Here is a 25,746-nt window from a genome sequence, read left to right as displayed (position 1 = left end):
AAGAAGCAAGCAAATGAAGAAACTCAAGTTCACTGTATCTCAAAATATTAAGAGCCCTTCCTTGAGCATAATAACTTCAGAACAAAGCAAATCTATGTTTCCCATGGTAGTCCCTAAACTTACTGACCAGAAATTCAAATAAGTCATAAAAGGCAGATAAATTTATTAATGACAGAAACTAAAAGATCCATGAAGAGAGGAAAGATGGAAGGGTGGAGAAATAGAAGCACAAATTTACATCAAGGATCTTGGGCTCCTACCATTGACTAGCGACCTGGTTTTGCTATTCATTTCCCACCATTAGAAATTATTATTGTACCAACTCTCTACTTTGAAAATGAACAATCAAACAGAGAGCATTAAAAAAATATATCCTGCCTTTTCTGTAGGAACGATATTTCAGAGTAACCAATAGTCAAGGAGGAAAGCTTGTCCTTTCAGAAAACATGCAGAGTAATGGACATAATAATAGAATAATTAATAGAATTAGAAAAATCACCATTTGCAATTCCTAATGAAATCACTCATTCAGGCAAAGATAATCAATGAGTGCTAAAACCGTTAGGTGAAAAGTTGATAATGAACAGGGTGTGTGCAAAGTGATGAAATACCACTTGCAAAGGGGAAAATATATCTTTAAAATGATGAGACAAGATGCTACAAAACATTCTTCTTGATGTCTAGAATCCAAGAAGCTGCTGGTACTTTTGATTCCTTTTGAATCTCCATAATGATGGAGATTCCTCATCTTTTAAATGACCCTTGTGGGCTCTTACTATGGACCACTCACCACCGTCTCCCCGAACAAGCTCAAAAATGTACAGTTTCAAAATCTGCATGCATGCTAAGTCACTTCAGTTGCGTCTGACTCTTTGCAAACCTATGGACCTCAGCCTGTGAGGCTCCTCTTGTCCACGGGATTCTCCAGGCAAGATTATTGGAATGTGTTGCCATGCCCTCCTCCAGGTGATCTTCTCCATCCAGGGATGGTTCTTAAGTCTCCTACATTGGCAGGCGTGCTCTTTACCACTGGCGCATCCTGGGAAGCCCTTCAAAACCTAACCCATGAAAATATCCACACACAGGTCACCAATACTAAATATTTTTTCTGAATTCATGATGTCAATTTCCAACAGGATGTCCCAAAGATACCTCATAATCAGTAGATCAAAATGAAAACCCAACTTCTGTATCAGTTCTGGCATGCTTCTGAAAAACAGCATCACCTGTGTCTCCTCTTTCCATCCTGCCTAATCCCCACAGTTGCAAGGGCTTGTGAATCCAGAGTTCATGGCCAAGATCTTACATTTTGGCCATCACTCTTGTTCAGAATCAATGTGCCTCTCATCTGAATGATTACACCAGCCCTCAAACTGGAAGCTTCCTCAAGCCTCATCCTCTCCAACAACCTGCCACAGAGGATTCTTCTACAACGCCCTTTAGGTCAAGTCACACCTGTAACAAACACGAGGCCGAGCTGGGGATCTTCAGTGCCACAGGCCTCCCATCTCCACCAGGATCTTCCTGAGTCTAGACTCCCAGTAATGCTTCTTCTGTAAAAAAACACTCACCACTCTTCAACACCCAGTTCCCAAGCTGCTTTCTGTAAGAGGCATTCCCTGATTCTCACCAGAACTAAAAATGTCATATGTTTTGTTACCACTATATTCCAATTTTACTTCTAATTATACTTCTAACTTATAATTTAGTTAATTTTTAAAATGGCTATTTTTATGATCACAGTGACACCTGGGCAGAAGATCACCAGTCACCTTTAAACTCTTGCACTTAGCTCAGTGGCCTACACCTACGTGGATGGCTTTTTCTGGAATACCTATTATGTTTCCTATTTTCACGAGGTTTCAGAATCCCATAATTTTAAAGGAACATTTCTATCAGTTGTTTTAAAAATCAAATTGAGGGACTTCCCTGGAAGTCCAGTGGCTAGGGCTCCATGCTTCCACTGCAGGGGGCGCAGGTTCTATCTCTGGTAAGCGAACTAGGATCCCACATGCCACAGCTCGGCAAATAATCACAATAAGAAATTAATAAAATAATCTTGAAAAACATAAGAAACAACTCAAGAAATACAAATGAAAAAAATTTTAAAAATAAAAATCAAATTGATAATGGAATGCTTTAATAAAGGTATCATGACAAAATTCAGTGGAAATGCACTTTCACTGAAATACAAAGACTACTTTTAAATTTATACTAAAAGACGTATTGTTGTCATCAGCTGCTAAGTCATGTTCGACTCTTTGTGACCCCGTGGATTGCAGCATACTACTGTTAGATGCCTATTTCAATTTTACGTCACACCTACAGTACTATAGTATACAATGTCTGTGGAAAATATGATTATTTCCAACTGCATCTAAAAAGTAGTGTGGCATTTCTCCATTTATGTCAATTATGACATGTAATTCATGCAGCAGGCTACCACAAAGTAATTGTATTAAGGCAGATAAGGGCTTAAAAAAAAAAAATCAAAAGATCTATCAGTAGAATCAACTTTGAGCATTTAAATGGTAAGAAAAATAAAATAATATACCCCTCATAAAAAAAATTTTTCCTAATTCAATGTTGATATGGTAAAGTCAGTAATAAACTCATATATTAATGTGTTTACTAAAAGTCCAGTTGCAGTCAGTCACCTTAGTCATCACCAGGTAAGTGAAGAATTTCTAAAATATGTTACTAATTGTTACCCTACATTATCTGTTATTTTGTCAACTGCACCATCTCATGCTACTGGCATTTCAGCAATGTTCTTCCTCAAAATCCTGCCTGAAGTCTGGATCAAGTACAAACACTTTATAGTTCTATTAAGCTGTGATGCGTATTCAATGATGTAAGCACATACTTAAACCTAATAGCACACTATGTGTTTCTACTTATATGTTTCTACTTATACTTATATGTTTCTACATATATTTTCTAAAATATATGCATGGACAGTCACCGTTTTCAAATGAAATGTATACAGTGTGTTCTATTTTCAATTTGAAAATATTTTTTCCAGTGTAAATGATTTTAAAATTATGGTACTCTTAACTATGTCTTTGCAAGACTACATTTTCCATGGACCAAACTATAGTTAACTACATAAAAGTCAAAAATAGTTTTTGAATGTATTTGCAAAACTTATATACCAAAACCTAAAGAAAAAATAAACCAACCAAAATGTTAGTCATTGATATTTTCACACTGAATTTATAATAAATTGGAGCATGGGCTTTTAAATCTATTTTGTTCTATGATAAAATTAATGTCTCAATTCTGTATATTGGTAAACTTAAAGCAAAACATGAAATCTTTTTCTTGAGACTTATAAAAATCTAGCAGTAGGACCAATATATTAGTAGAAATAGACCAACGGACCAATAGAAAGCCCTAATAAGTACTAAATTTGCAAACAGCAAAAAATTACTGAAGCCACAACTTTATATCTAAAAGATTATATAAGAAAAATACCATAAGGAATTGCTCTTCTTTTAAATTAGAAGAGACTGGACCAAACAGCCACTTAAGCTTCTGCACAAGGTGGGAAACTTGCTCTCTTGCCAGAAAAACCCAGATGTTCCTGCTGTGATCAGGGATTTTCCTTATCATCTAAATGTACTGCCACATCATCAGGTGTCAAAAAGCCATCCAGGCTGAGAAATGCATATTAATTTGCTGCTCCCTGGTAGCAGTACCCGGGGTATGGAGTAAATCTCTTCCAGGGTAAGCAAAGTAGATCTTCCCTCTCCCCTCTTCCTGAGCCAATCACAATTCAATAAAAAGAAATCACGCAGAACCCACCCAATGCCTTGGGACAGAGGCTTATTCCTGGCATAATAAGCTGCGGCTTGGAGGCTTTATCTCTCAAAAACAGCTATTTAGCTGATGGTCAGGTTTCCTGGCAGACCTACATCCCTACTGCAGAAATAAAGGAAAATTTCATGAGCATTATAGAAGTAATGGATATTTCTAAGTTAGCACAGGAAACTCAATTCTATTTCCACTTTATCTCAAAACAAAATTCCAAACGCCTTTTAAAAAATCATTAGGAATTGTGCCACGTTTTGATACACGAAACACGTAACGCATATAGATTTCATTTGTACACCCTCTATGAATCCTATAGTTTTGAATATTCCTGTGTTGTTTTAAGATTTTAAATTTACAATATTTTTCAACTCTGCAACTGTGGTCCAAGAGAATTCAATTTTCCATTTTATTGTTGCCCCAAGAAAAGACAGACGGAAAACAAAGGAAACTCTTTTCAGGATGTCTAACCTGAGATTATGAGGCTGAAGTGAAATGAGTAGTTATAGCTTAGACCATTTTTTTTTGTAACTGCAGCAAGCTTGCTAAAATCTTCAATAGTCTTATTGTCAAGTCAGTGTGGCAGACCCAGTCCCCTTCTGGGTCAGAGTTTATCTTCTGTGCCTCTTGATGGCTACACCAGAGCGTGAGCTTGGAAGCAACGCCAAAGCTAAAGTTTCAAGATAACCATAAAATGGTCTGTAAACAGGACTGCTGTCAATGTACTGTTCTGACCGTCATACCACATCACAGATATAAATAAGAGTGGAAGGGGTTGGTCAGGAGGAGACAGAGGGTGAGGATAAATAAAGTGACTCACACACAGACAAAAACATAGGTTCAATAACCAACTTGTAAATTAAGTCAGAAAGTTTGGCAGCCCCTATCAGTTTAAAACCAACTGCATGCCTACTAAGGCATTTTTTTTTAATTTTTTTTTTTTTTTTAATGTGGACCACTTTTAAAGTCTTTATGACTTTGTTACAACATTGTTTCTGTTTTATGTTTTGGTTTTTTGGCTAAGAGGCATGTGGGGTCTTAGCTCCCTGGCCAGGAATCAAACCTGCACCCGCTGCATTGGGAGGCAAAGTCTTAACCACTGGACCACAAGGGAAGTCCCACATGAAGGCACTTTTTGAGAGCTTCCCAGGTGGCTCAACGGTAAAGAATCTGCCTGCCAGTGCAGGAGACACAGGAGACACAAGTTCAAACCCTGGTTCAGGAAGATCCCCTGGAGAAGGGAATGGCAAACCATTCCAGTATTCTTGCCTGGAGAATCCCATGGACAGAAGAGCCTGGCGGGCTACAGTCTATAGAGTTGCAAAGAACTGGACATGACTGAAGTGACTTAGCACACACATACATATTAGGCACACATCTATTTTCAAGTGGAATGAACTGAAAAGTATTATTTGAAACTCTGGTAGGTCAAGCAATCATTGCCATATTAGCAGTAATTCCCATCTATAAATGAGCATAAACACTGGTGCATATATGTATACATCTTCCTTTCCATTGTGATAATTGCCATCTTTCACAGTCATAATCAATATTAATAAGAGGGTTACAGGAGACAAAGAAAAGGATGTGTTTAAAATCTGTTCCTACTTCTGAGCAGAACTATGACAAGACAAAAAGGAAATTCAAAATTCATATTATTTTTGTCAAAGCAAAATTTTTTCTAGTAGTAGACTATATATCTATTTATAAATGATATAGTCTACTAAAATGTGGTAGACTTTGCAACAAGAGACACTAATTACGTTTTACACTGTAACTTGTTTAAAATTTTAAACTTAAAGAGTCAAAATCCAAAGATTTTGAATGCCAAAACTGTATTACAGCATGTCGTTAGCTCAAATTTCATAACTATTTTATTGTTAACTATTTTAATTTTCCTGATAAACTGAGTTTAAGTATTGAACAGGAGTTAGTAAAAAAATATTGAAAATATTAATTGATTCAAGCCAGTTTTTAAATTAAGGTATAAAGTAGTATCTCCTAGCAGGCACATCAAATTTCATCAGTTTTTCTTTTTTTTCTTTGAAATGTTAAAAGTACTATAAACAGTTCTCCAAACTCATTCTGGCCTTAAATTCTGAACTATAACTCATATCTTTTCTAGCCTTTATGATACATGTGTAACAGTTTATAGGTTGTAAAATTACACTTAGATCAGTGGGACACTGAGGAATGTTAAATACGCCAAAAAAAAAAAATCACATTGGAACTCTCCAATATGGAAGAACACATCTGAGAATAAAAATTAATTTTGCAAATAAGTTTCCTGCCACACAGCAAATCTTGCAGGTTGGTATATTCTCAAAACCAGAAGCTTGATGCTACAGTTTTATCTCACAACTTACAACTGGGCTTGGTAACAGTCTTGATATCAGGTAAGAAAAATAACCCCTGGAACACAGATGTGCATCAGGCTATGAACATAAAGGATGCGACCTTAAAGGGGGTGTTCAAATCTCTCATGGAGGTACATCTACTTATGAACGCCATAATGCTTCCAAAGGTGACCATCGGAGCACAGAGTTCTCTGAAGCTGCCAGGTCTTTTTGTGGAGCAGACCAGGAAATCCAAGAAGAAGCAAAAGATCAGTGAAACTCAGTCTCAGTCAGGCTCCTTCTTTGAACCAATGTCCCCAGCTGTTCCTAATCCACCTCAACAGTTGAATGTCATGAAAAACTTTAGAAACAGAATTTTAACAGCTGGAAGGAAAAAGGTAGAGAACATCCAACTGAACCTCTCACTGTCTAAAAGAAGAAACAGGGATTCAAGAAAGTTATAACAAATGCTGTACAGAGATTAAGATAATTAACTAGCTCCCAAGGTTCTACCTTGCCACTTCAGTGCCCAATTTCTGCATGATGACATTTCCAAGCTCTCACTCTCAATCTAAGCAGGAATCATGGTTTACCTGAGTAATGATATAATTTCTGATATCCAGCCATTCTTACACAATGACCCTCTCCCATGGGAAAGTACCACCCAAGTTCTTGGATCACAAAATATATTTACCTTAGAGATGGTTGGTTCATTGATAAATACTACATAGTCTTGGGAATAATCATGAGCAATAAAATGCTTGCTTTAAAACTGTTTTAAATACAATGATCTCTGGTCTGATACAGCTGGGATTATCTCCTTTATCCTATGAAAACACGCATCGGGGGTGAGGAGAAGGGAGAGGCGGAGGAAAATGTAATATTTTCTCAAGTTTCAAACATGCTGTCTCCATCTGGATTCTGAGCAACAAAGGAAAAGAGCTAACAGGGAAGCAGCAGTTACCAGCAGCTCCCATTTCATTTCTTTCACAGTATTTCATAAAAATCAACATGGTCACTTAGTTGGCCTGCAGCCATGTGCACCCCACAGTCAGTAAGGTGGGGTTGACCACTTGACCATCCTCCTTCCACCAAGAGCAAGTGTATAAGAAAAAAACAGGATGCAAATGCTGTGAGTCAGATCACATTGAGGAGCCTGGCTCATTTTCCAAACAATTAATACAATAAAGATGATGAGCAGCACTTGCTTGACTCTGCAAAACAAATTTGAATCTGAAACAATTTTCAAACATTTTAGAAAGTGCTACTTGTTTCTTATTTTGAAGGTACAAAATACCCATCTACAATTCATTTTCTTTCAAAAACACTTAACTCCAAATGTTCAAATCTCAAACTAAAATTGCAAGTAACAATCGCATTTCGCATCAGGAGCAAACTGCGAGGGAGGAAGGGAACAGATGCAAGGAGGTGAGGGAGAGAGAGAAAAACACTTAGAGTGGCCATCTGAATCCAAATATCTGCCGTGTTACATATCACCTAAATGTGCAATGTGAATCTCAGGTTTTTTACCTTGATTTTAAAGCATATATTATGGTAAAAGAAGGTGCTAAAATCTGAAAATATTTTCCCTTAATTTTAAAGCAATGTATATCCAAAGAACTTACTAAAATAGGCACCACATATAATTGATGTGACAATGTAAATATTTGCAGCTCCTTCTTATATTTTTCTGTTTATAATCATAAGTTCAATGGACTGAGTGGATTAGCAGAACAACTGAGTCATTTTTGTGAAAAGCTCTCAGGGACCATCTATTAATATAATTTAGTTCTGGTAAAGCTTTCCCCTTAATTGTGAAATTGTTTCCTTGGGTAAAGCATCTCCACAGATACATTTTTGAAAAATATAGAACATCATTTTTATCTCCTCTAAAACTTTCTATTAAGCAATTAAAAGGAATATAAGAACCGTCAGCACTAATCAGCAATAAGTAATAAAGTTTATTAATTATAAAGGGCTTCCCTCATAGCTCAGTCGGTAAAGAGTCTGCCTGCAATTCAGGAGACCCGGGTTCGACTCCTGGGTCGGGAAGATCCCCTGGAGAAGGAAATGGCAATCTACTCCAGTATTCTTGCCTGGAGAATCCCATGGACAGAGGAGCCTGGCAGGCTACAGTACATGGGGTAGCAAGAGATGGACACAACTTAGCGAATAAACCACCACCATCATTGCGATAAAAGTCACATAATATAAAACATACTATTTTAACTATATTTAACTGTACAGCTCAGTGGTACTCACCAATAGGATTAGTGACACTAATGAAGCTAGCGTATTTTTACTCAAGACTAAGATGCTAAGATATAATATAGACTTGGTAAGGTTTTAAAAATTATGCCAGTTTTTTAATAACAAATGCTGATTATTCTTATATTTCTATTTTAATTGCCTAACAGAAAGTTTTAGAGGTGACAGAAATGAGGTTGTTATGAAATATTTTACAGTTTAAAATATACAACTAAATGAACATTGGGCAATATGTAAAGTCTGTAAGCATGTAGGAAAGTGGGTAGTAAAATCAAGAGTACAGAACATGAAACTGGATAATCGAAATTAATAATTTTATTGTTTAGCAGTTGGTTTAATGCTAAGGTGAATTAAACTCTTTCAGACTCTACCTCTTCATCAATGAATTGCAACAATACTTAGACTTCAGAAAGTGAATAGATGAGATACAACACATAACACACCCTGCAAGTACTCAGATCAACTTGGCTATCACTACACAAAAAGACCAAAACCTCAAAAACAGTGCACTTGGAGATAGGATAGATGGAAACCACTTCTACCCCCACTCTGTAAAAAATGTTGACTGGAATACATCTCCCCCCAGGAGCCCACATGATGGCACCTAGACAACATGCAAGTTACTAATAAAATAGAGCTGGAGGGCAAACACCAGGGAACCCAGTACCAGCAGCCCACCAAGGCTCTTCTCTTTAGTGACAGGCCATGACTTCATGACCCGAATTGGTAGGTTTAGAAGCTAAAGTATTAAATATTAAAAATAGAAACCACTTAGAAAGACGAAATGAGGCCAAAATACTTTTACATGTCTAAAGAATACCTGAATTTTTCTTCAATGTAAGTTAATGAGTTCCTGGTCTCCTCCCTCAAGTTAAGAAAATGGGTTTAGTATCTTCATTTCAATCTGTACGATGTGTAACTTTGAGGGCACTAAACAAGAATCCTGACATTGCTTTGGATTTATATTTCTGGAATGGTTTGTGAGCTCTAAAAATATCACATCCAGGCTTAACCATTTTCTCAATAGCACCTTAGGATTTCATAACTATGAACACAAATTATAATATTTAAAACATGTGAAGGGAGATTACATTCCTAAATGTGGCACAGAAGTAGAAAATGAATCTAGGTTATTAAAAACAGACTAGTAGAGGTTGGCACTTGAGGCTAGCCTATTGCAGAAATGAGTAGATTCATTAAGTACTGAAAGCACAAAAATGCAGTGCATTCAAATTAAGATATTTTAATATGCAAAATAGAAGGGTGATATTTATAGTTTTAGTGGCCTTTTGCAGAAAGTACAAATGTTGTACCAGGTTAGTCATAGACCTGGGTCTCAGCTGGATTTCCCTCAAAGCTAATCAGATAGGGGAAAAGTGGAAACAGTGACATTTTTTATTTTCCTGGGCTCAAAAATCACTGCAGACGTTGACTGTAGCCACAAAATTAAAAAACGCTTGCTCCTTGGAAGAAAAGCTATGACAAACCAAGACAGTGTATTAAAAAGCAGAAACATCACTTTGCCAACAAAGGTCCGTATAGTCAAAGCTATGGTTTTTCCACTAGTCATGCATGGATGTGAGAGCTGTATCATAAAGAAGGCTGAGCAATGAAGAATCGATGCTTTTGAACTGTGGTGCTGAATAAGTCTCTTAAGAGTCCCTTGGATAGCAAGGAGACAGAGCCTATGAATCCTAAAGGAAATCAACCCTGAATATTCATTAGAAGGACTGATGCTGAAGCTCCAATATTGTGGCCACCTGATGCAAACAGCAGACTCATTGAAAGAGACCCTGAAGATGGAAAAGATTGAGGGCAAGAGGAGGAGACGACAGAGGATGAGATGGTTGGATGGCATCACTGACTCAATGGACATGAATTTGAGCAAACTCCAGGAGATAGTGAAGGACAGGGAAGCCTGGTGTGCTGCAGTTCATGGAGTCGCAAAGAGCCTGACACAACTTAGCAACTTAACAATAATCTCGCAGAAAATTAAGCACAGCTATACACAGAGAAAACATGGTTTTAAAAAACTTAGCCCATCCTTTGAGGTTTTAGATGGTTATTGTAACTAGATGGCAGCTATGGTTTGTCTACAACCAACCAGAAGATGAACAACTTTTTTTTAATAGCCTCCTGCAAAAATGGACCAGTATTTTCAAATTTACCAATATGAATGGTCTTCTACATTAGAAAGAAAAATGAGAAGAAGCAGACTAAGAAGCCAAAGGTTTGAGAAGAGGAGGAGGAAGCAAAAAAGAGCTAAATGTAGAATATCATTTTACAATGAATGAACAAATGAATGAATGACTGAGCCTGCAAGCAGCTACTTTATAATCACATGAAACAGGATTCAAAGATTATTGCTATTTTATTGTCTGCATATCAACTGTAAAAGTTTTCTTACTCCCACTCTCAATAAAACAGGTAGTCAGAGTTTTCTGGAGGTTTCTTGTGTCTAATTAGCATTGGTGACTCTAATGCTAGGAATCTGATATCCCAGAAAATAACCTTACGTATTCAAATGCACTTTCAACTAAGATTAGGGGACAGGAATGCATGCACAAATTAACAATAAACAAAAACACTGTTTTTATCATAGTTTCTATCTAGAAAAATATTTCCTGTTCTAGCTTTGTATTGATAAGAGAGGATCTGCTATCTCAATGGGGTGTTGTTATACTTTTTAAAAAGACTCAATAACAGATTTCCATTTAAAAATGATAAATATGAGCTGAGTGTGAAATGAAGTAAAATGTCACAAAATCAAATATGCTAAATGTTCCAGATTCTATTCTAAGACAGAAAACCTAGACTAAAAAGAAAACATCTCAAAAGCAGAATTATACTTTTATTTGCCTTCTCTTGACAGGCAAAGACATCATCCCTTTTGAACTGGACCCAAGATCTTTAAAAAAAGACTCTCCTGGAATCAACAGAAGAGCTTTAAATAAACACACACAAATGTCCTGAAACAGATAAATGAATCTATTGGTATCAATGTGTTTTATCTTTTAAAAGTCCATAGGTAATTCTGATGCACAGTCAAATGGAATCATTAAGCTATTCAGTAGGACAGTAAGTACTGGAATTCAGAAGTAGTACCAGTTGCTTCTTGGTGCTCTTCATTCTACCTCTCATTTCTCAGCCCACCCCTCTAGGACTTATCACAAACCTCTTTATACAACATAAGTACTTTTCACTTTATCCTTTATGAATGTATGGGAAATAATCAGTAGCTTTAAAAATGTTTGTTTCCTTGGTCAAATAAGTCTACTTAAGGAATCCATTCTAACAAAATAATCACAGATGTCAACATCTGATTGGTATATTAGGATATCCTCTGAAGGGTACTTCTAAAGATTATTTATAAGAGCAAACAAAGGAAAATGTATAAATATGTTAAATAACAACAACAACAAACACCAAAGTTAATAAACAAGTCCAAAAAATCATTACATAACAAAACATTGTGTAAGCTATCAATATTCACATGACACAGAAAAATGCTCTCAATACAACACAAATTAGCAAAAAAAGGCAGGAAATTAAACTATACTTATTGAATAGAGATACCAAGGGAACATTTCATGCAAAGATGAGCACAATAAAGGACAGAAATGGCATAGACCTAACAGAGCAGAAGATATTAAGAAGAGGTGGCAGAATATACAGAAGGACTATACGAAAAAGATCTTCATGACCCAGATAATCACGATGGTGTGATCACGCACCTAGAGCCAGACATCCTAGAATGTAAAGTCAAGTGGGCCTTAGGAAGCATCACTACGAACAAAGCTAGTGGAGGTGATGGAATTCCAGAAGAGCTATTTCAAATCCTAAAAGATGATGCTGTGAAAGTGTTGCACTCAATATGCCAGCAAATGTGGGAAATTCAGCAGTGGCCACAGGACTGGAAAAGGTCAGTTTTCATTCCATTCCCAAAGAAAGGCAATGCCAAAGAATATTCAAACTAGCACACAATTGCACTCATCTCACACGCTAGCAAAGTAATGCTCAAAATTCTCCAAGCCAGGCTTCAAGAGTATGTGAACTGAGAACTTCCAGATGTTCAAGCTGGTTTTAGAAAAGGCAGAGGAACCAGAGATCAAATTGCCAACATCCGTTGGATCATCAAAAAAGCAAGAGAGTTTCAGAAAAACATCTACTTCTACCTTAAAAAAGCAACACCTCTTATTATTCATCAGAAAGAAACTATAGCTTATAACCACTGCCCAATGAACAGAACAGAGACCTTGTCCCTGAAATATCATGGCAGGCTGGTTGTGATAAGTGTCTCATTACACTGAATTGAGTCAAACCATGTCCACATCCTAGGTGGCCACTTCATTCACAGGGGTATGGACCTAACAAGGATGGCTGAACAGGTGGCAAGACTACTGAAACATTCACACTGACTGAAATAGCTTGACTGTTTCCCAAGATGAAATATTAATTTGCACACACAAAATCTCAAAGGACAATACATCTTCTAGCAAGATACTTTCCACACAAAGTGTGAGCAAATTGTTCTCAAAGAGGTGGAAAGGGCAGTCAGCCAAAATGTGGAGAAACAGGAATGAGCCAATGTTCCAGAGAACTCTGAAAAAAAAAAAAAAAAGCCAAGATTCTCTTCCCCTGTATGTCTCACTGGCAGGTAAAACTGACAAAATTCAAGAAATTCAGAAGTTTGAGGCACTCTTGGTTTCTGAGTTCTCACCTGGCTTAGCAGCATCAAAGTCAGCGCACTGTGCCCTCTAAACTTGACAGCACAGTATCACTTTTTAACCTGGTTAGACTCCACCTCTCATCCGTGGTTTGAACCACAAGGGAGAATTCACTGTGGCTATCTTGTTCAGAAGGAAGAGGCTTTAGCTGATTGGTTACTCCAAAACCATTTTGTTTATTTAACTTGGAAAAATAGAAAACTGCTTACATATGCAGATGAGTTATACAAGAACAGAGATGATTTATACAAGCACAGAGATCAATGAATCACAGGACTGTGAACCCTTAACTAATTTATTTCCATGTTTTTATACAGAAGACCTTAATCTCTACACACTGATAAGAACTTATAACATCTTGAAATTGCTCAGCATGAGTGAGCTCTTGTGGATGCCACCAAAAAAATAAAATTTAATACAAATATAGAAGTATGCTTTCCTTCAAGCATTCTTCCTTGATACTGTAAACATCACAAGTCATTTACAGAAAATAAGACAGCACTTATCAGACATATACATGTTAAAAAAAAAAAAACACTCCTCAGACTAAACTACAAACAGCTTAAAATCTAGACCAGGAAACTTAGTAAATAGGTATTGAAAAGTAAAGCCAAAGATAATTCAAAAGACAAATTCCCTGCACACTACCTTTTACATGTGCCATACGTAAATACGATATCATCTAGAGATATGTGTGTGAATCAAGCACTTTACTAAGGAATAGTGTGGCTATCTGGCTACATTAAATACCACTCCCGATAGGAAAAAAGTTTGTTGGGTAAAGTAACCATTTTTAAAACCAATAAAATTATATTCAAGTTTATCTCATAACACTGATATTTATAATGTGAAAAAATAGTATAAATGTCCAACAATTAGAGAATGATGAAATATACTCTACACTGGAATATCTTCCATTTGTCAAAAATATTTTCTAACAAAATTCACACCAGGGGAAATCCCCAGGAAATGGAAAGAATTGTAGAAATTATCAGGATGCAACTATGTAGACAGAGAATGACTCCAACTTTGTGTGTGTGATCATTAACATCTGTATTAAGCTGAGTTTCGAAATAGGCTATTATAGTTTTGTTCTATGCTACTAGTTGCCCACATTTTTACAATGATAGATACATGTTATTTTAAAAGAAATGGCCAGAATGATCACCATCTGCTCCGGGTAGCCTCTGTGGGCTCTGGAGGCTGGAACACTAAAATTCATTTCTCAGGAAAAAAATGGCCCTATAGACAAGAGGAGCAAACATCATTCTGCTCATTTGGATTCAAGAGCCTGAGATGTTAATGATAATTGTGAAATAGAGATTTTCTTGGGGTATTGTTAGTGGCAAGCAGTGGAGATGGTGGTGTTTTCTGGGGTATTCCTGGGTTCAGGTCAGGTACACAGGTGACAGGAGGCAAGGTGAGCACATGAGGAGATGGTGCTAATGTCTAGTGAGCAGATGCAGGCATGGGGACATTAGGTCTTGTACCCACTCCTCAGACCAGCCAGACACTGTCCAGAAAGCCCCGGGGGCCCAGACTATGGCCTGCTCTGCCAGCCCTTCCAGTGATTTTCTGAACACAAATTCTCAATATTAAGTCCTTCTATGTCTAAAATAGCTCCTGTGGTTCTCTTCGCTACAAGTGAAGCTGACTCATACAGACAAGATGTTGAATGAGTTAGAAAGAAAACCTTCATTTCTTCAATGAGTTCTGACCCACTATCCTACAACTAAGCAAAAACCTTTTTAAAAGGAATAAATTTTTTTAAACGACCAACTTGACTTGTTATATATTTGTGAAGTGAAGTGAAGTGGCTCAGTCGTGTCCGATTCTTTGCGACCCCATGGACTGTAGACTACCAGGCTCCTCCATCCACGGGATTCCCCAGGCAAGAATACTGGAGTGGGTTGCCAATTCCTTCTCCAGAGGATCTTCCCAACCCAGGGATGGAACCCGAGTCTCCTGCATTGCAGGCAGACGCTTTATCGTCTGAGCCACTAGGGAAGCCATATATTTATGAATATCCAAGTAAATCAAATCTATTCTGAACATAAATGAAAGGTCATGAGGCCTATTCAGAAACCAGATTCTTTCAATTGTTTGTCGTGTGATAAAAAATTCTAAATTTTCAGGCTTATCTCAATAAGATACTCATCACATATCTAATAAAATAGGTCAGAAGAATGAGCCTAACAGTTAAACCTCTCATCCAAAATAAGCAGAGACTACAGTACATTGCTTTTTCTTAATAGAGTCTTCTCAGTTTAAACTTATATATTCCTTCTCTTTTCTTTATGCAAACTAGTACAAAAAGGAGTTTGCTGAAATGTGAAACTGAGTTAAAAGAAATTAAAAAGGTATTTTAACATAGATGCAAAGGCTAAATCAAGCAAATATCAAGCTACATTTATTTTACTATTAATATGTGATTAATATGTTTCCATACTTCTCAATAGACACAGTGCTCAGTTATAGGCTGCACTGAAAAATGGTCATTAATTCATTCAACAGATGTTCACTGAGAATCTATTTTATAAATTCAGCAGTGAAAATGACAAGCACAGGTTAAAGCTCATTGGGTAAAAGGTTAAGAGGTCTAACAGAACGGGATGATAAGGAATATATAACAAAGACCATTAACACAAAGTGGAAAAAAGTAGGCTAAATAGACTAAAATAACATTTGTTTATTTAGACTAAATAAATTAGATCATGGACAAAATTAAATCAGGTCAAAGAAGAGAATATTATTAAGACTAGACAGTGCACTTTCATTTCGTATGAAGATAAAATTATCAATTGAATAGTGAGAACAAATGACCATGGACAACATCCACTTTCATCCTTAGTAGTCCATATGCTGTGATTTCTCTAGGGTACCTCAGGGGCCAATGTGGATATACGCTTACACATTGATAAAATACCCCTTTAAGGACATGCAAAAAACTCCTAAGAGGGTTGCTGAAGAGGACAGAGACAAGGGTAATCAGGAGACAAGTTTGGAGAGGGACCTTATATATATATATTTCATGTTGTAAGTTTTCATGTTTAATCATATGAACATGTTATCTATTCAAAAAAATGGAAAAATAACACAGATTTTATCAGAAGATTCAAGTGCAATACAAAATAGGAAGTTCTCGGAACTTTGGCGTGAAGGTCACAGAGGACATGGTGGGGATGCTGTGGACACAAAGTTCCGGCCCATGGGTGCCAGCCCTCACTGGTGTGAAAGAGACACGAATGAGAGGCGCTCACCTTCCTGTCACAGGCTGCAGGACTGCCAGCAGTGTTTTGCTTGAGGAAGCCAGCGGTTGTCGACCAGCGTGTGGGGTTTTTCCTTGAAGGCTCTTCGGAGAAGTTATTATCACTGACAGACGTGGAAAGGCCAATTAACGCTGGGTCACTGCTTCGTCGGACATGAAGAGGCATATCTGTAACACAAAAAAAGCATTGTGTTTTTAAAAGATAACCTAACACCTGAAAACTGTGTGTGAGAATAAAGGTAGTTAAATCCCAAAGATTAAAAAGTAGAGTAACACTTTAAGGTGACAGTGGGTCAGCATCCTAAGTAGGAATTCCATCAGTTTCTTTAAAGACTTCACTGCAAAAGAAACAGGATGTCTACAGGATGAAAGAATACGGTATCTACAGGATGACCTGCTCTGGAGTAAGATGGCTAGGTGTATCTGCATTTCACACCTGTTACCTGTGTGGCTCCAGGCAAGTGGCTTCACTGTCCTCCCCTTGGTCCCTTCCTATACAAACAGCAATAAAACATCACTTCTCACCTAAGGGTACTGCAAGGACTAAATGAGACAGATTGCTTAAAACAGTTCCTGATACATGGTGTGCACTCAACAGAGAGTGACAAAAATAACCAGTGCTGCTATTATCATCTTGACATTGGTTTGGCTTCGCTAGTAAAGAAGTCTGTTGAATAAAATATTTCTTTTGCTCAACAAAGTATTATCAAAACGTACAGAGCGCAACCATATTTCTTATCCTTCAGATAATGAAATCTTAAAAGTAGAACACCAATACGCAAGTGTGCATGCTCAGCCAATCAGTCGTGTCCGACTCTTTGCAATCCCATGGACTATAGCCCACCAGGCTCCTCTGTCCATGGAATTTTCCAGGCAAGAATATTGGAGTGGGTTGCCATGCCTTCTCCAGGGGATCTTCCCAACCCAAGGAGCAAACTCTTGTCTCTTGCATCTCCTACATTGGCAGGCAGATTATTGACCACTGCGCCATCTGGCAGTATACTCAGGTAGTACCTGCCATATACTCACATACGCAATTACATAAAAGGTGGTGCTTTATCAGCTGTATTCTGTTTGCAATTACTCTAACAAAAATCAATAACAAATTCAGGTTAGCCTTCTATGGTAGCACTGGGTACATGCTAGCAGATATGATCACTGTGACAACAGAAAAGAAACACAACTACAAAACCAGGTAGAAGAACGCAAGCATATCCATCTGTAACACTGAGAATCAGAATCAAAAGCCCCACACATCAACTGAGCGGAAAGCATAATAAACATATGACAAAATTTTAGATTAAATTAATGCTTAGAGCAATTTGTTTACAAAAACTAGGATGCAGGGTAAATATTTATTAAAAGCCTTGAAAAAAACAGCTTTAGTGGAGAAGGAGTAAACTCATCATTTATTCTATGAGAAACAATTTTGGAACATTGATGCATCTGGTCAATGTGTGGCTAAGGAGATCCTTGAGGATGTGAAACTAAGGAAAGATGATTTATATATGTTAACGGTTACATTTAAACCATTGTCAATCCAATAGTCTCAAATATATTAAAGCAAATTAGAGACGATCAGAGAAAACATATGAATCGTCAGAGAAGCATATGAATCATAATAATGTTGCATTTAACATTTGCTTCCACATCATGAGGATTTGAGAACAATAAAGAGCCTGAGTACATAACCAGAGAAAAAAATATTTAATTATTGAACATTTAATTTAATACTATTGGTGTTTATCTTAATTTGCTAAGAGAAACACATATATGAAAATTACAGAAAAGAATAATTTCCAATTTTTAAGTGTATGTAAAAACGTGTGACAGTCTTTATTTCTTACAATTTATACCAAAAAAATAGAACCAAAACAAAACAAAGAACTATACAGTCACTCTCAAAAACAAGTTCACAAAAATATACCTCTTAGGATCTAGGTGTGTTAATAGTACTATGCTCTGACCATAAAAAAGTTCCCTCCCAATTAACAAAATTGTTCTTAGATTCAAAAATCAAAAATGTAAGCAGAAAAGCAACAAAATGGGGAGGAGGGAGAATAAAATACTTCTGGGAAATTACAATACTGCTCCTTAGATATGGGTTCTGTTGCCTCCAGTTACAGGGTTGCTGATTGCTTGGTTGTTAAGGAACTGTGTATACCTATATTTGTGTGTGTGTGTGTGTGAAGTCTAAAAGAAGCACTATTAATTCACAAAAGGCCTTAAAAATGGTCCAGAAGTAATGACTAAAAGCAGTACCGACAATAATAAAATAACCACATGAAAGTACATTTCACCCCCCAAAAAATTCAGGGACTATAAATTTCAATGAATTCGATTGGACACAATAAAACAGCTTACTCAACTTGTTTCTGAAATTCTCCCCAAAAGAAATACACTGCAGACCCGATTCAGATTAGATAAATAATTAGGATCATCATCTTCTGAAAAGTCACGATCACTGTGTTAATCTGTTAGTCTAAAACAGACACAAATAATTAGCACTTTGTACCTCTTTGCATCTGTAACCCTCAAAATTAGAGATGCAGGGGAAGAAAGTGGATTCAAGAAGAGGTAGAGTTATAGCGGGACTGCAGACCTTCGGGCTGCCCCTCCTGGGGAGATGCCGGGGCACAGACCGCAGGCAGCACTGACACAAACCACACGGTGAAGGATGCCGCAGGAGATCAAAACTCATTTTAAAAAGTAAACAATATGTTCTCAGCAAAGGAATGCCAAGTGACAGCATGATGATCTTGAAGTCAGGTTTTCTTGCAGTTGATGAACTGTAAGAACAGAGTCATCAAAGAGCACACGGGCAGCAAATATGAAGACACCGTAACACATCGCATGGCCACGCTCATGCTGGCTGCAATTTAGACAGTGTCTCACACTGATAGTGACAATTTACACTTTTACTGGTTTATAATTTCTTCGTTTTACGGCTATGTGAAAATTATGTCATTTTCATCCAGTTTATACACACGCATGCACATACTAAATAACATTAAGAAGTCAATGACTTGAAAGGATCTGAATCTTTTTTTTGTTTTAAACATTAATCCTAGTGGAGAAGGGGACTTCCCTGGTGGCTTAGTGGTAAAGAATCCGCCTGCAATGCAGGAGCTGCAGGAGCTGCAGGTTCGATCCCTGGGACAGGAAGATCTCCTGGAGGAGGGAAGAGCAACCCACTCCAGTCAGTATTCTTGCCTGGAGAATCCCATAGACAGAGGATCCTGGTGGGCGATCCATAGGGTCGCAGAGTTGGACACAACTGAAGCGACTTAGCACGCACGCAGGCCCAGTGGAGAAACATGTGACTCACTTCACAGACCGGTAAGTGGAGCCTGAGAGGTGACAGGAAGAACACGGGGAGAGTTTTCTGGCCAGAACTTGAGGCTCCTTGGTCAGCACTCCATCGCCACCCAAATCATGAAATTAATTCTATTATTCGACCATTCACTGAAAAACAAACTCCACTTCTAGCTACTTGCAGATATAAATGTCAGTCTCAATTTTGAAAAGGGGAAGAATTTTGCAGTGTTTTCAAAGTAAAATTACATACACTGAGAAATCAAACACGGATTTTAATAGCATCATTAGATTTGGGAGAGTTGAAGAACTATTACGTTAGCTATACATATAAACTGAAACAAGAGGAATCCCAATTTCAAAAATGTTAAAAGTAGAAGAAAAAAAATGAAGGAAAAAAATAAAAAAAACCTCTAATAGTTCAATAAAGGAAGTATGATGCATAAGATGACAAAGCATGCCCCAGGGGACCTATACCAGTATTTCTCAACTTTGACCACAGGACACTTTCTCACTCTAAAAGTTACTGAAGAAACCAAAAAACTTTTGTTTATGTGGGTTATAGCTAGGCATATACCATACTAGAAGTGAAAATGAAAAAAACTTTTTTTAATATTTATTCATTCATTCATTTTTAAGTTAACAATAATAAACCTATTACATGTTAACATAAACAACAGAATTTTATGAAAATGATTTTACAAAACAAAGCATATGAAGCTGGAGAGAGGCATTGTTTCACATGTTGCTTAGCAGCAGACATCTGGATTCTCATTTCTGCTTCTTCATTAACTTGCTGCAATATGATCAAGTACACAAAGAAAAAAAGAACTCCAGAAACACTTAGCTGTGACAGGAAACAGAATTTTGATAATCTTCTCAGATGGACTTCCCTGGTGGTCCAGTGGCTACGATGCCACACTCCCAATGCAAGGGGCCCAGGTTTGATCCCTGGTAAGGGAACTAGATACCACACGCAGCAACTAAGAGCCCAGGTGCCATAACTAAGTGGCTCAGCTGGTAAAGAATCTGCCTGCAATGCGGGAGACCTGGGTTCAGTCACTGGGTTGGGAAGATCCCCTGGAGAAGGGAAAGGCTACCCACTCCAGTATTCTCGCCTAGAGAACTAAGACTCAGTGCAGTCAAATAAATAAAATAAAAATTAATCTCCTTAGATAACTATAAATCTTTGATACCACACCAAAACTTGACTCGAAGGTTAGCGGCAATATAGAATGCAAACGTCTCGTTCTCTTGTGACATCTTATTCTTCGAACGGATCTTTTACCCATGAAAAATTCTGCAACAATTACTTGGAATATATTAGTAATTAGGTTAAATCAACCCTCCAAGTGTTGATATATTTCTTTATAGCAGAAAATCACATATGTGAATATCACTACCAATTGCATCAGAAAAATCAGTAAGTATAGGGACATTATCATGCTCACAATGGGATACGAGTTTTCCAAAATCTAATTCTACTAGAATTGAAAGCTCGAATGTTATCTTTGGCAATGAACACTATAAGTTGTTTTCCATGTAATGACAGGCTCAGTTCACCCATTTTCTAGAAACCCTGCCAGATAACCAAAGTCTGAATAAACACAGCTTTTCCATTCCTCTTTCAAATAAAAGCACTGCTCCATTAAAAATGGTTATGTTAACTTACAACTCAAATCATCATATACAAGTTTTTCTCAATATGTGGTTTTCCTGGTGACTCACATGAGAGAGTTCACCTGAAATGCGTGAGACCAGGGTCGGATCCCTGGGCCAGGAAGATCCCTTGGAGAAAGAAATGGCAACCCACTCTTCAACCTATTCTTGCCTGAGAAATCGCTTGGACAGAGGAGCTGTGTCTGGAGGGCTATAGTCCATGGGGTAACAAAGAGTTGGACACGACTGAGCAAGTAACACTTTCACACTTTCAATATGTACAAGTACTTTGTGCCTATCTCGTATGTTGTTACACAAAATATTAAATTCCATGTTCAACAGTCAGGACTTTTTAAAAGTTATCATTTTTCTGCCTCATCAAGAATAGTAGACAAAATGGCTTTTTTCTTTAAACTGCAGCTGTCCTGAGTGAGGAATACATTTGGGGCTACCATCTTATTTTGTGCCAAGGGGTCTCATCTTACCCATTGGTGTCTGGGCACCTTTGGTTCAGTGTCAACTCAGTGAACAACACAAAATATATTTCTAGATCACTATGAATAGAGTTTTGCCTAACAGTCTCCCTGAGATGTTCTTAGTGATGCAAAGGACCCACATCTCCATTAAAATTAATAGATGTTCATCAAATGACACCATTAGAAAGACAAAAAATTGAACACAGATTAGGAGAAGCTATGACTTGGAGTATTATAGTACTGACCATGTACTTGAACATGAACTTCCAGATGTTCAAACTGGATTTAGAAAAGGCAGAGGAACCAGAGATCAAATTGCCAACATCCGTTGGATCATCAAAAAAGCAACAGAAAAGGGAATACCAGATCACCTGACCTGCCTCCTGAGAAATCTGTATGCAGGTCAGGAAGTAACAGTTAGAACTGGACATGGAACAACAGACTGGTTCCAAATCGGGAAAGGTGTACGTCAAGGCTATATATTATCACCCTGCTTATTTAACTTACATGTAGAGTACATCATGAGAAACTTGGGCTGGATGAAGCACAAGCTGGAATCAAGATTGCTGGGAGAAATATCAATTAACCTCAGATACGCAGATGATACCACCCTTATGGCACAAAGCAAAGAAGAACTAAAGAGCCTCTTGATGAAAGTGAGAGAGGAGAGTGAAAAAGTTGGCTTAAAGTTCAACATTCAGAAAACTAAGAACATGGCATCCAGTCCCATCACTTCATAGCAAATAGATGGGGAAGCAATGGAAACAGTGACAGACTTTATTTTGGGGGGCTCCAAAATCACTGCAGATGGTGACTGCAGCCATGAAATTAAAAGACACTTACTCCTTGGAAGAAAAGTTATGACCAACCTAGACAGCTTATTAAAAAGCAGAGACATTACTTTGCCAACAAAAGTCTGTCTAGTCAAAGCTATGGTTTTTCCAGTAGTCATGTATGGGTGTGAGAATTGGACTATATAAAGAAAGCTGAGCTCCGAAGAATTGATGCTTTTGAACTGAGGTGTTGGAGAAGACTCTTGAGAGTCCCTTGGACTGCAAGGAGATCCAACTAGCCCACCCTAAAGGCCACCTGATGCAAAGAAATGACTCATTGGAAAAGACCCTAATGCTGGGAAAGATTGAAGGCAGGAGGAGAAGGGGACGCACGACAGAGGATAAGATGGTTGGATGGCATCACCGACTCTGGACACGAGTTTGAGTAAGCTCCAGGAGTTTTTTAATGGACAGGGAAGCCTGCCATGCTATAGTCCACAGGGTGGCAAAGAGTCGGAGACGACTCAGCAACTGAGCTGAACTGACCATGTACTTGGATGAAGAATTATAAAAAGCTATAATTTTTATGATTTTGGTTAACATTCACTTCAGCCTTTGCCTTTAGTTTTTGTATTCCTAGTGTGTTTCTGCTTTATTTTACAAAAACAGGATCATACTGTACGTGTTGGTTTGTACCTTTTCCCTCCTAATAGTCTATCTTGAGATGGTGAAGGACAGGGAAGACTGGTGTGCTGCAGTCCATGAGGACACAAGAGTCAGACACAACTTATCGACTGACCAACAACAGTCTATCAAGTAAGCAGATTTTAGAACTATAAGGCACAAATAAAACTGTTTAGTCTACCCTACCAAAAAAGAAAAAGAAAAAGAACCACCACCTGCCTAGATGTGTAATCCCAACATGTCAGTCCACCTCACTGGACCTCAGTGTCCCCATCTATAAAATCAGAGATTTAGCATTAAAACTAAAAATTGTATGATTCCATATAGGACCATATACTCCTATACTGATAATCATCTACCAAACCTCATGCTAACAGAATTTAAAACCATTTATGAAGAGGCACTAGAAAAAAATATAAAAGCATCTCAAAGTAGTATCATTACCAGTTGCCTCAGAGAAGAATGAAAAATGCACAAGAGTTGTGGATTATAATGCAGAAATAGCCACAACTGCCTTGAGGTCTTTGGATGACCTGAACATGATTCTAAGGAAAGAGACTACTCCAGAGGTCTGGTCTTATCAACAAAATGAACGATGAAACACAACTGCCTGATTCATTTGACAAGCTCCCCACCTCTCACTGTCCTGATAAAGCAAAATATTGCATAAAAGAACACAATTTTGTCTTGGCCTCAGAGAAATAAAATACAAATACAGCCTTTTTGCCTATAATTTGCTTCATGTTTCTAGGGCTCACAATTTTTCAGCATTGCTAATAATCCGATGCAATTTGCATTCTTGCAAGCAATTAGAAATAATGGGAGCTTCTCATTTAAGGTAATTTAGTCATTATTATTATGATTCCTTACCCTCCAATTTAGGAAAATCAATACTTTTCAAAACACAATAATAAAACTTTCTCTCCTGGTAATCTTCTGATTTATTTAATATATAGATTTTCAAAGTATGGCCTCTGAAATATTAACAAGAAAATTCAAAGATGAGGATCTTCAATAATTAAGCTACTGGATGAAGCACCCAGAGATGGGGACGATGTCACCAGGTCCCAGGTGGTGGCGGAGGCTGTTTGATGTGTGCCTTCCTTTGAAGAGTGGATAAACCTTCAAGTTCTCTGTGGCACTAATGCACTGTAAATATTGATTTGCCTCTCTAGATAAGGTGCTTTTTAAATAAGTGAAAAAATTGAACATCTAATAATGAATTAGAGCAAATACTTAAAGGTCAGATATATACATTTTTAACGGTTATACATCATACCCCTACTCCGAATCAGTTTTCCCAATGTTTCTCTTCTTTTATTCTTCCAGTGATTTTTAAATCATTTAACCACCCAAGGCAATGAAGAAACCTTTTCCAAGAAGACAGACACCAGCCATCAAGGTATTTAATCAAATCTAAAAATAATATGCAGTTGAGACACGTATTAGAACTTATGATGCAAGCAGCAAAATTATGCTTCATGCAAAATGAAGACCATCTCCACCATCTTTGGCAATTATACATTTCTTAAAGACACATATCACAGTGAGGAGAGAAGTTATTAACACAAGCCATGGGGAGAAAAACATGACATCAGAATTGCCACCTTCTAATATAAGAGTCCCCCTTTATATAAAGGTATTTATCTGTATTTCACTTACTGAGATGAAATCCTTAGAAGAAATCTGAGGAAAGGCAAGACAGGAAATAAGCTCGAAAAAACAGCAGATGACTCAGAGAGAAGGACATAAAATGAATTTTATTACCCTGTTATCATATATATATATATATGGAAGGTATCTGAGAGATGAATTGAAATATCACATTTACAGATGAGTGCACTGAGACCAGAAAGAGAGCACAGGGCTGGGTCAAAGGTGACACTACCCCTCTGAGATTAGCTGTCCCTGGAGTGCTTGTCAATGGACACCCCATCCCGTGTCATTTGGATATGACCACACTGCTATCCAGGAAGAATTAAGATGTGTCAAAGCCACCACAGTACGCTTACCCTTCACTAGAAATAACAGGAGATTTCTTGGGAAGACTGAGTTTAAAACCCATTTCTATAGATAAGAGGATGAGTTCAAAGGTCCTACTGAATCTTAGATACATATGAGGAAGGAAAAGAGAGTCAAGAGGGAAATAAATATTCAGTGTTTTAATGTTACATGAATATTTACAAAGAAAAACCCAAGAATTTCTCTGAGGCATATGAAATTGGAATCATTAGGATTCCCATTCTAGAAAAAAATAATACATCCACCCTCATCAGGAACCTCCCAAATATTCATATGAGTACAAGTAAACGGAGAGAAGTGAATAAGGTCAGTGGGTTGTCTCAGTGTTGTTAGGATCTAAAACTTCAGTGTTTCAAAATCTTACCAGTGAGGGAAATAGACAAGGGATCTCTACATATTATTTCT

At 37.4% G+C, this 25,746-nt stretch overlaps 1 protein-coding gene across 30 annotated transcripts in view; it reads right to left on the bottom strand.

Moving 5' to 3' along the window:
• Window positions 1-25,746, bottom strand: part of PARD3 (par-3 family cell polarity regulator) — a 598,386-nt gene that overhangs the window by 296,459 nt on the left and 276,181 nt on the right. For all 30 annotated transcript variants that reach the window (XM_081554391.1, XM_081554371.1, XM_081554384.1 and 27 more), the window contains one exon: window positions 16,405-16,580. In XM_081554391.1, the coding sequence (XP_081410517.1) occupies window positions 16,405-16,578 (174 nt within the window). In that variant the 5' untranslated portion in view covers window positions 16,579-16,580. The remainder of the gene's footprint in view (window positions 1-16,404; window positions 16,581-25,746) is intronic.

This window comes from Giraffa tippelskirchi, chromosome 13 (assembly GCF_054371585.1).
Source record: "Giraffa tippelskirchi isolate mGirTip1 chromosome 13, T2T-mGirTip1v1.2.pri, whole genome shotgun sequence".
NCBI lineage: Eukaryota > Metazoa > Chordata > Mammalia > Artiodactyla > Giraffidae > Giraffa > Giraffa tippelskirchi.
This window is presented reverse-complemented; position numbering and strand designations above follow the sequence as displayed.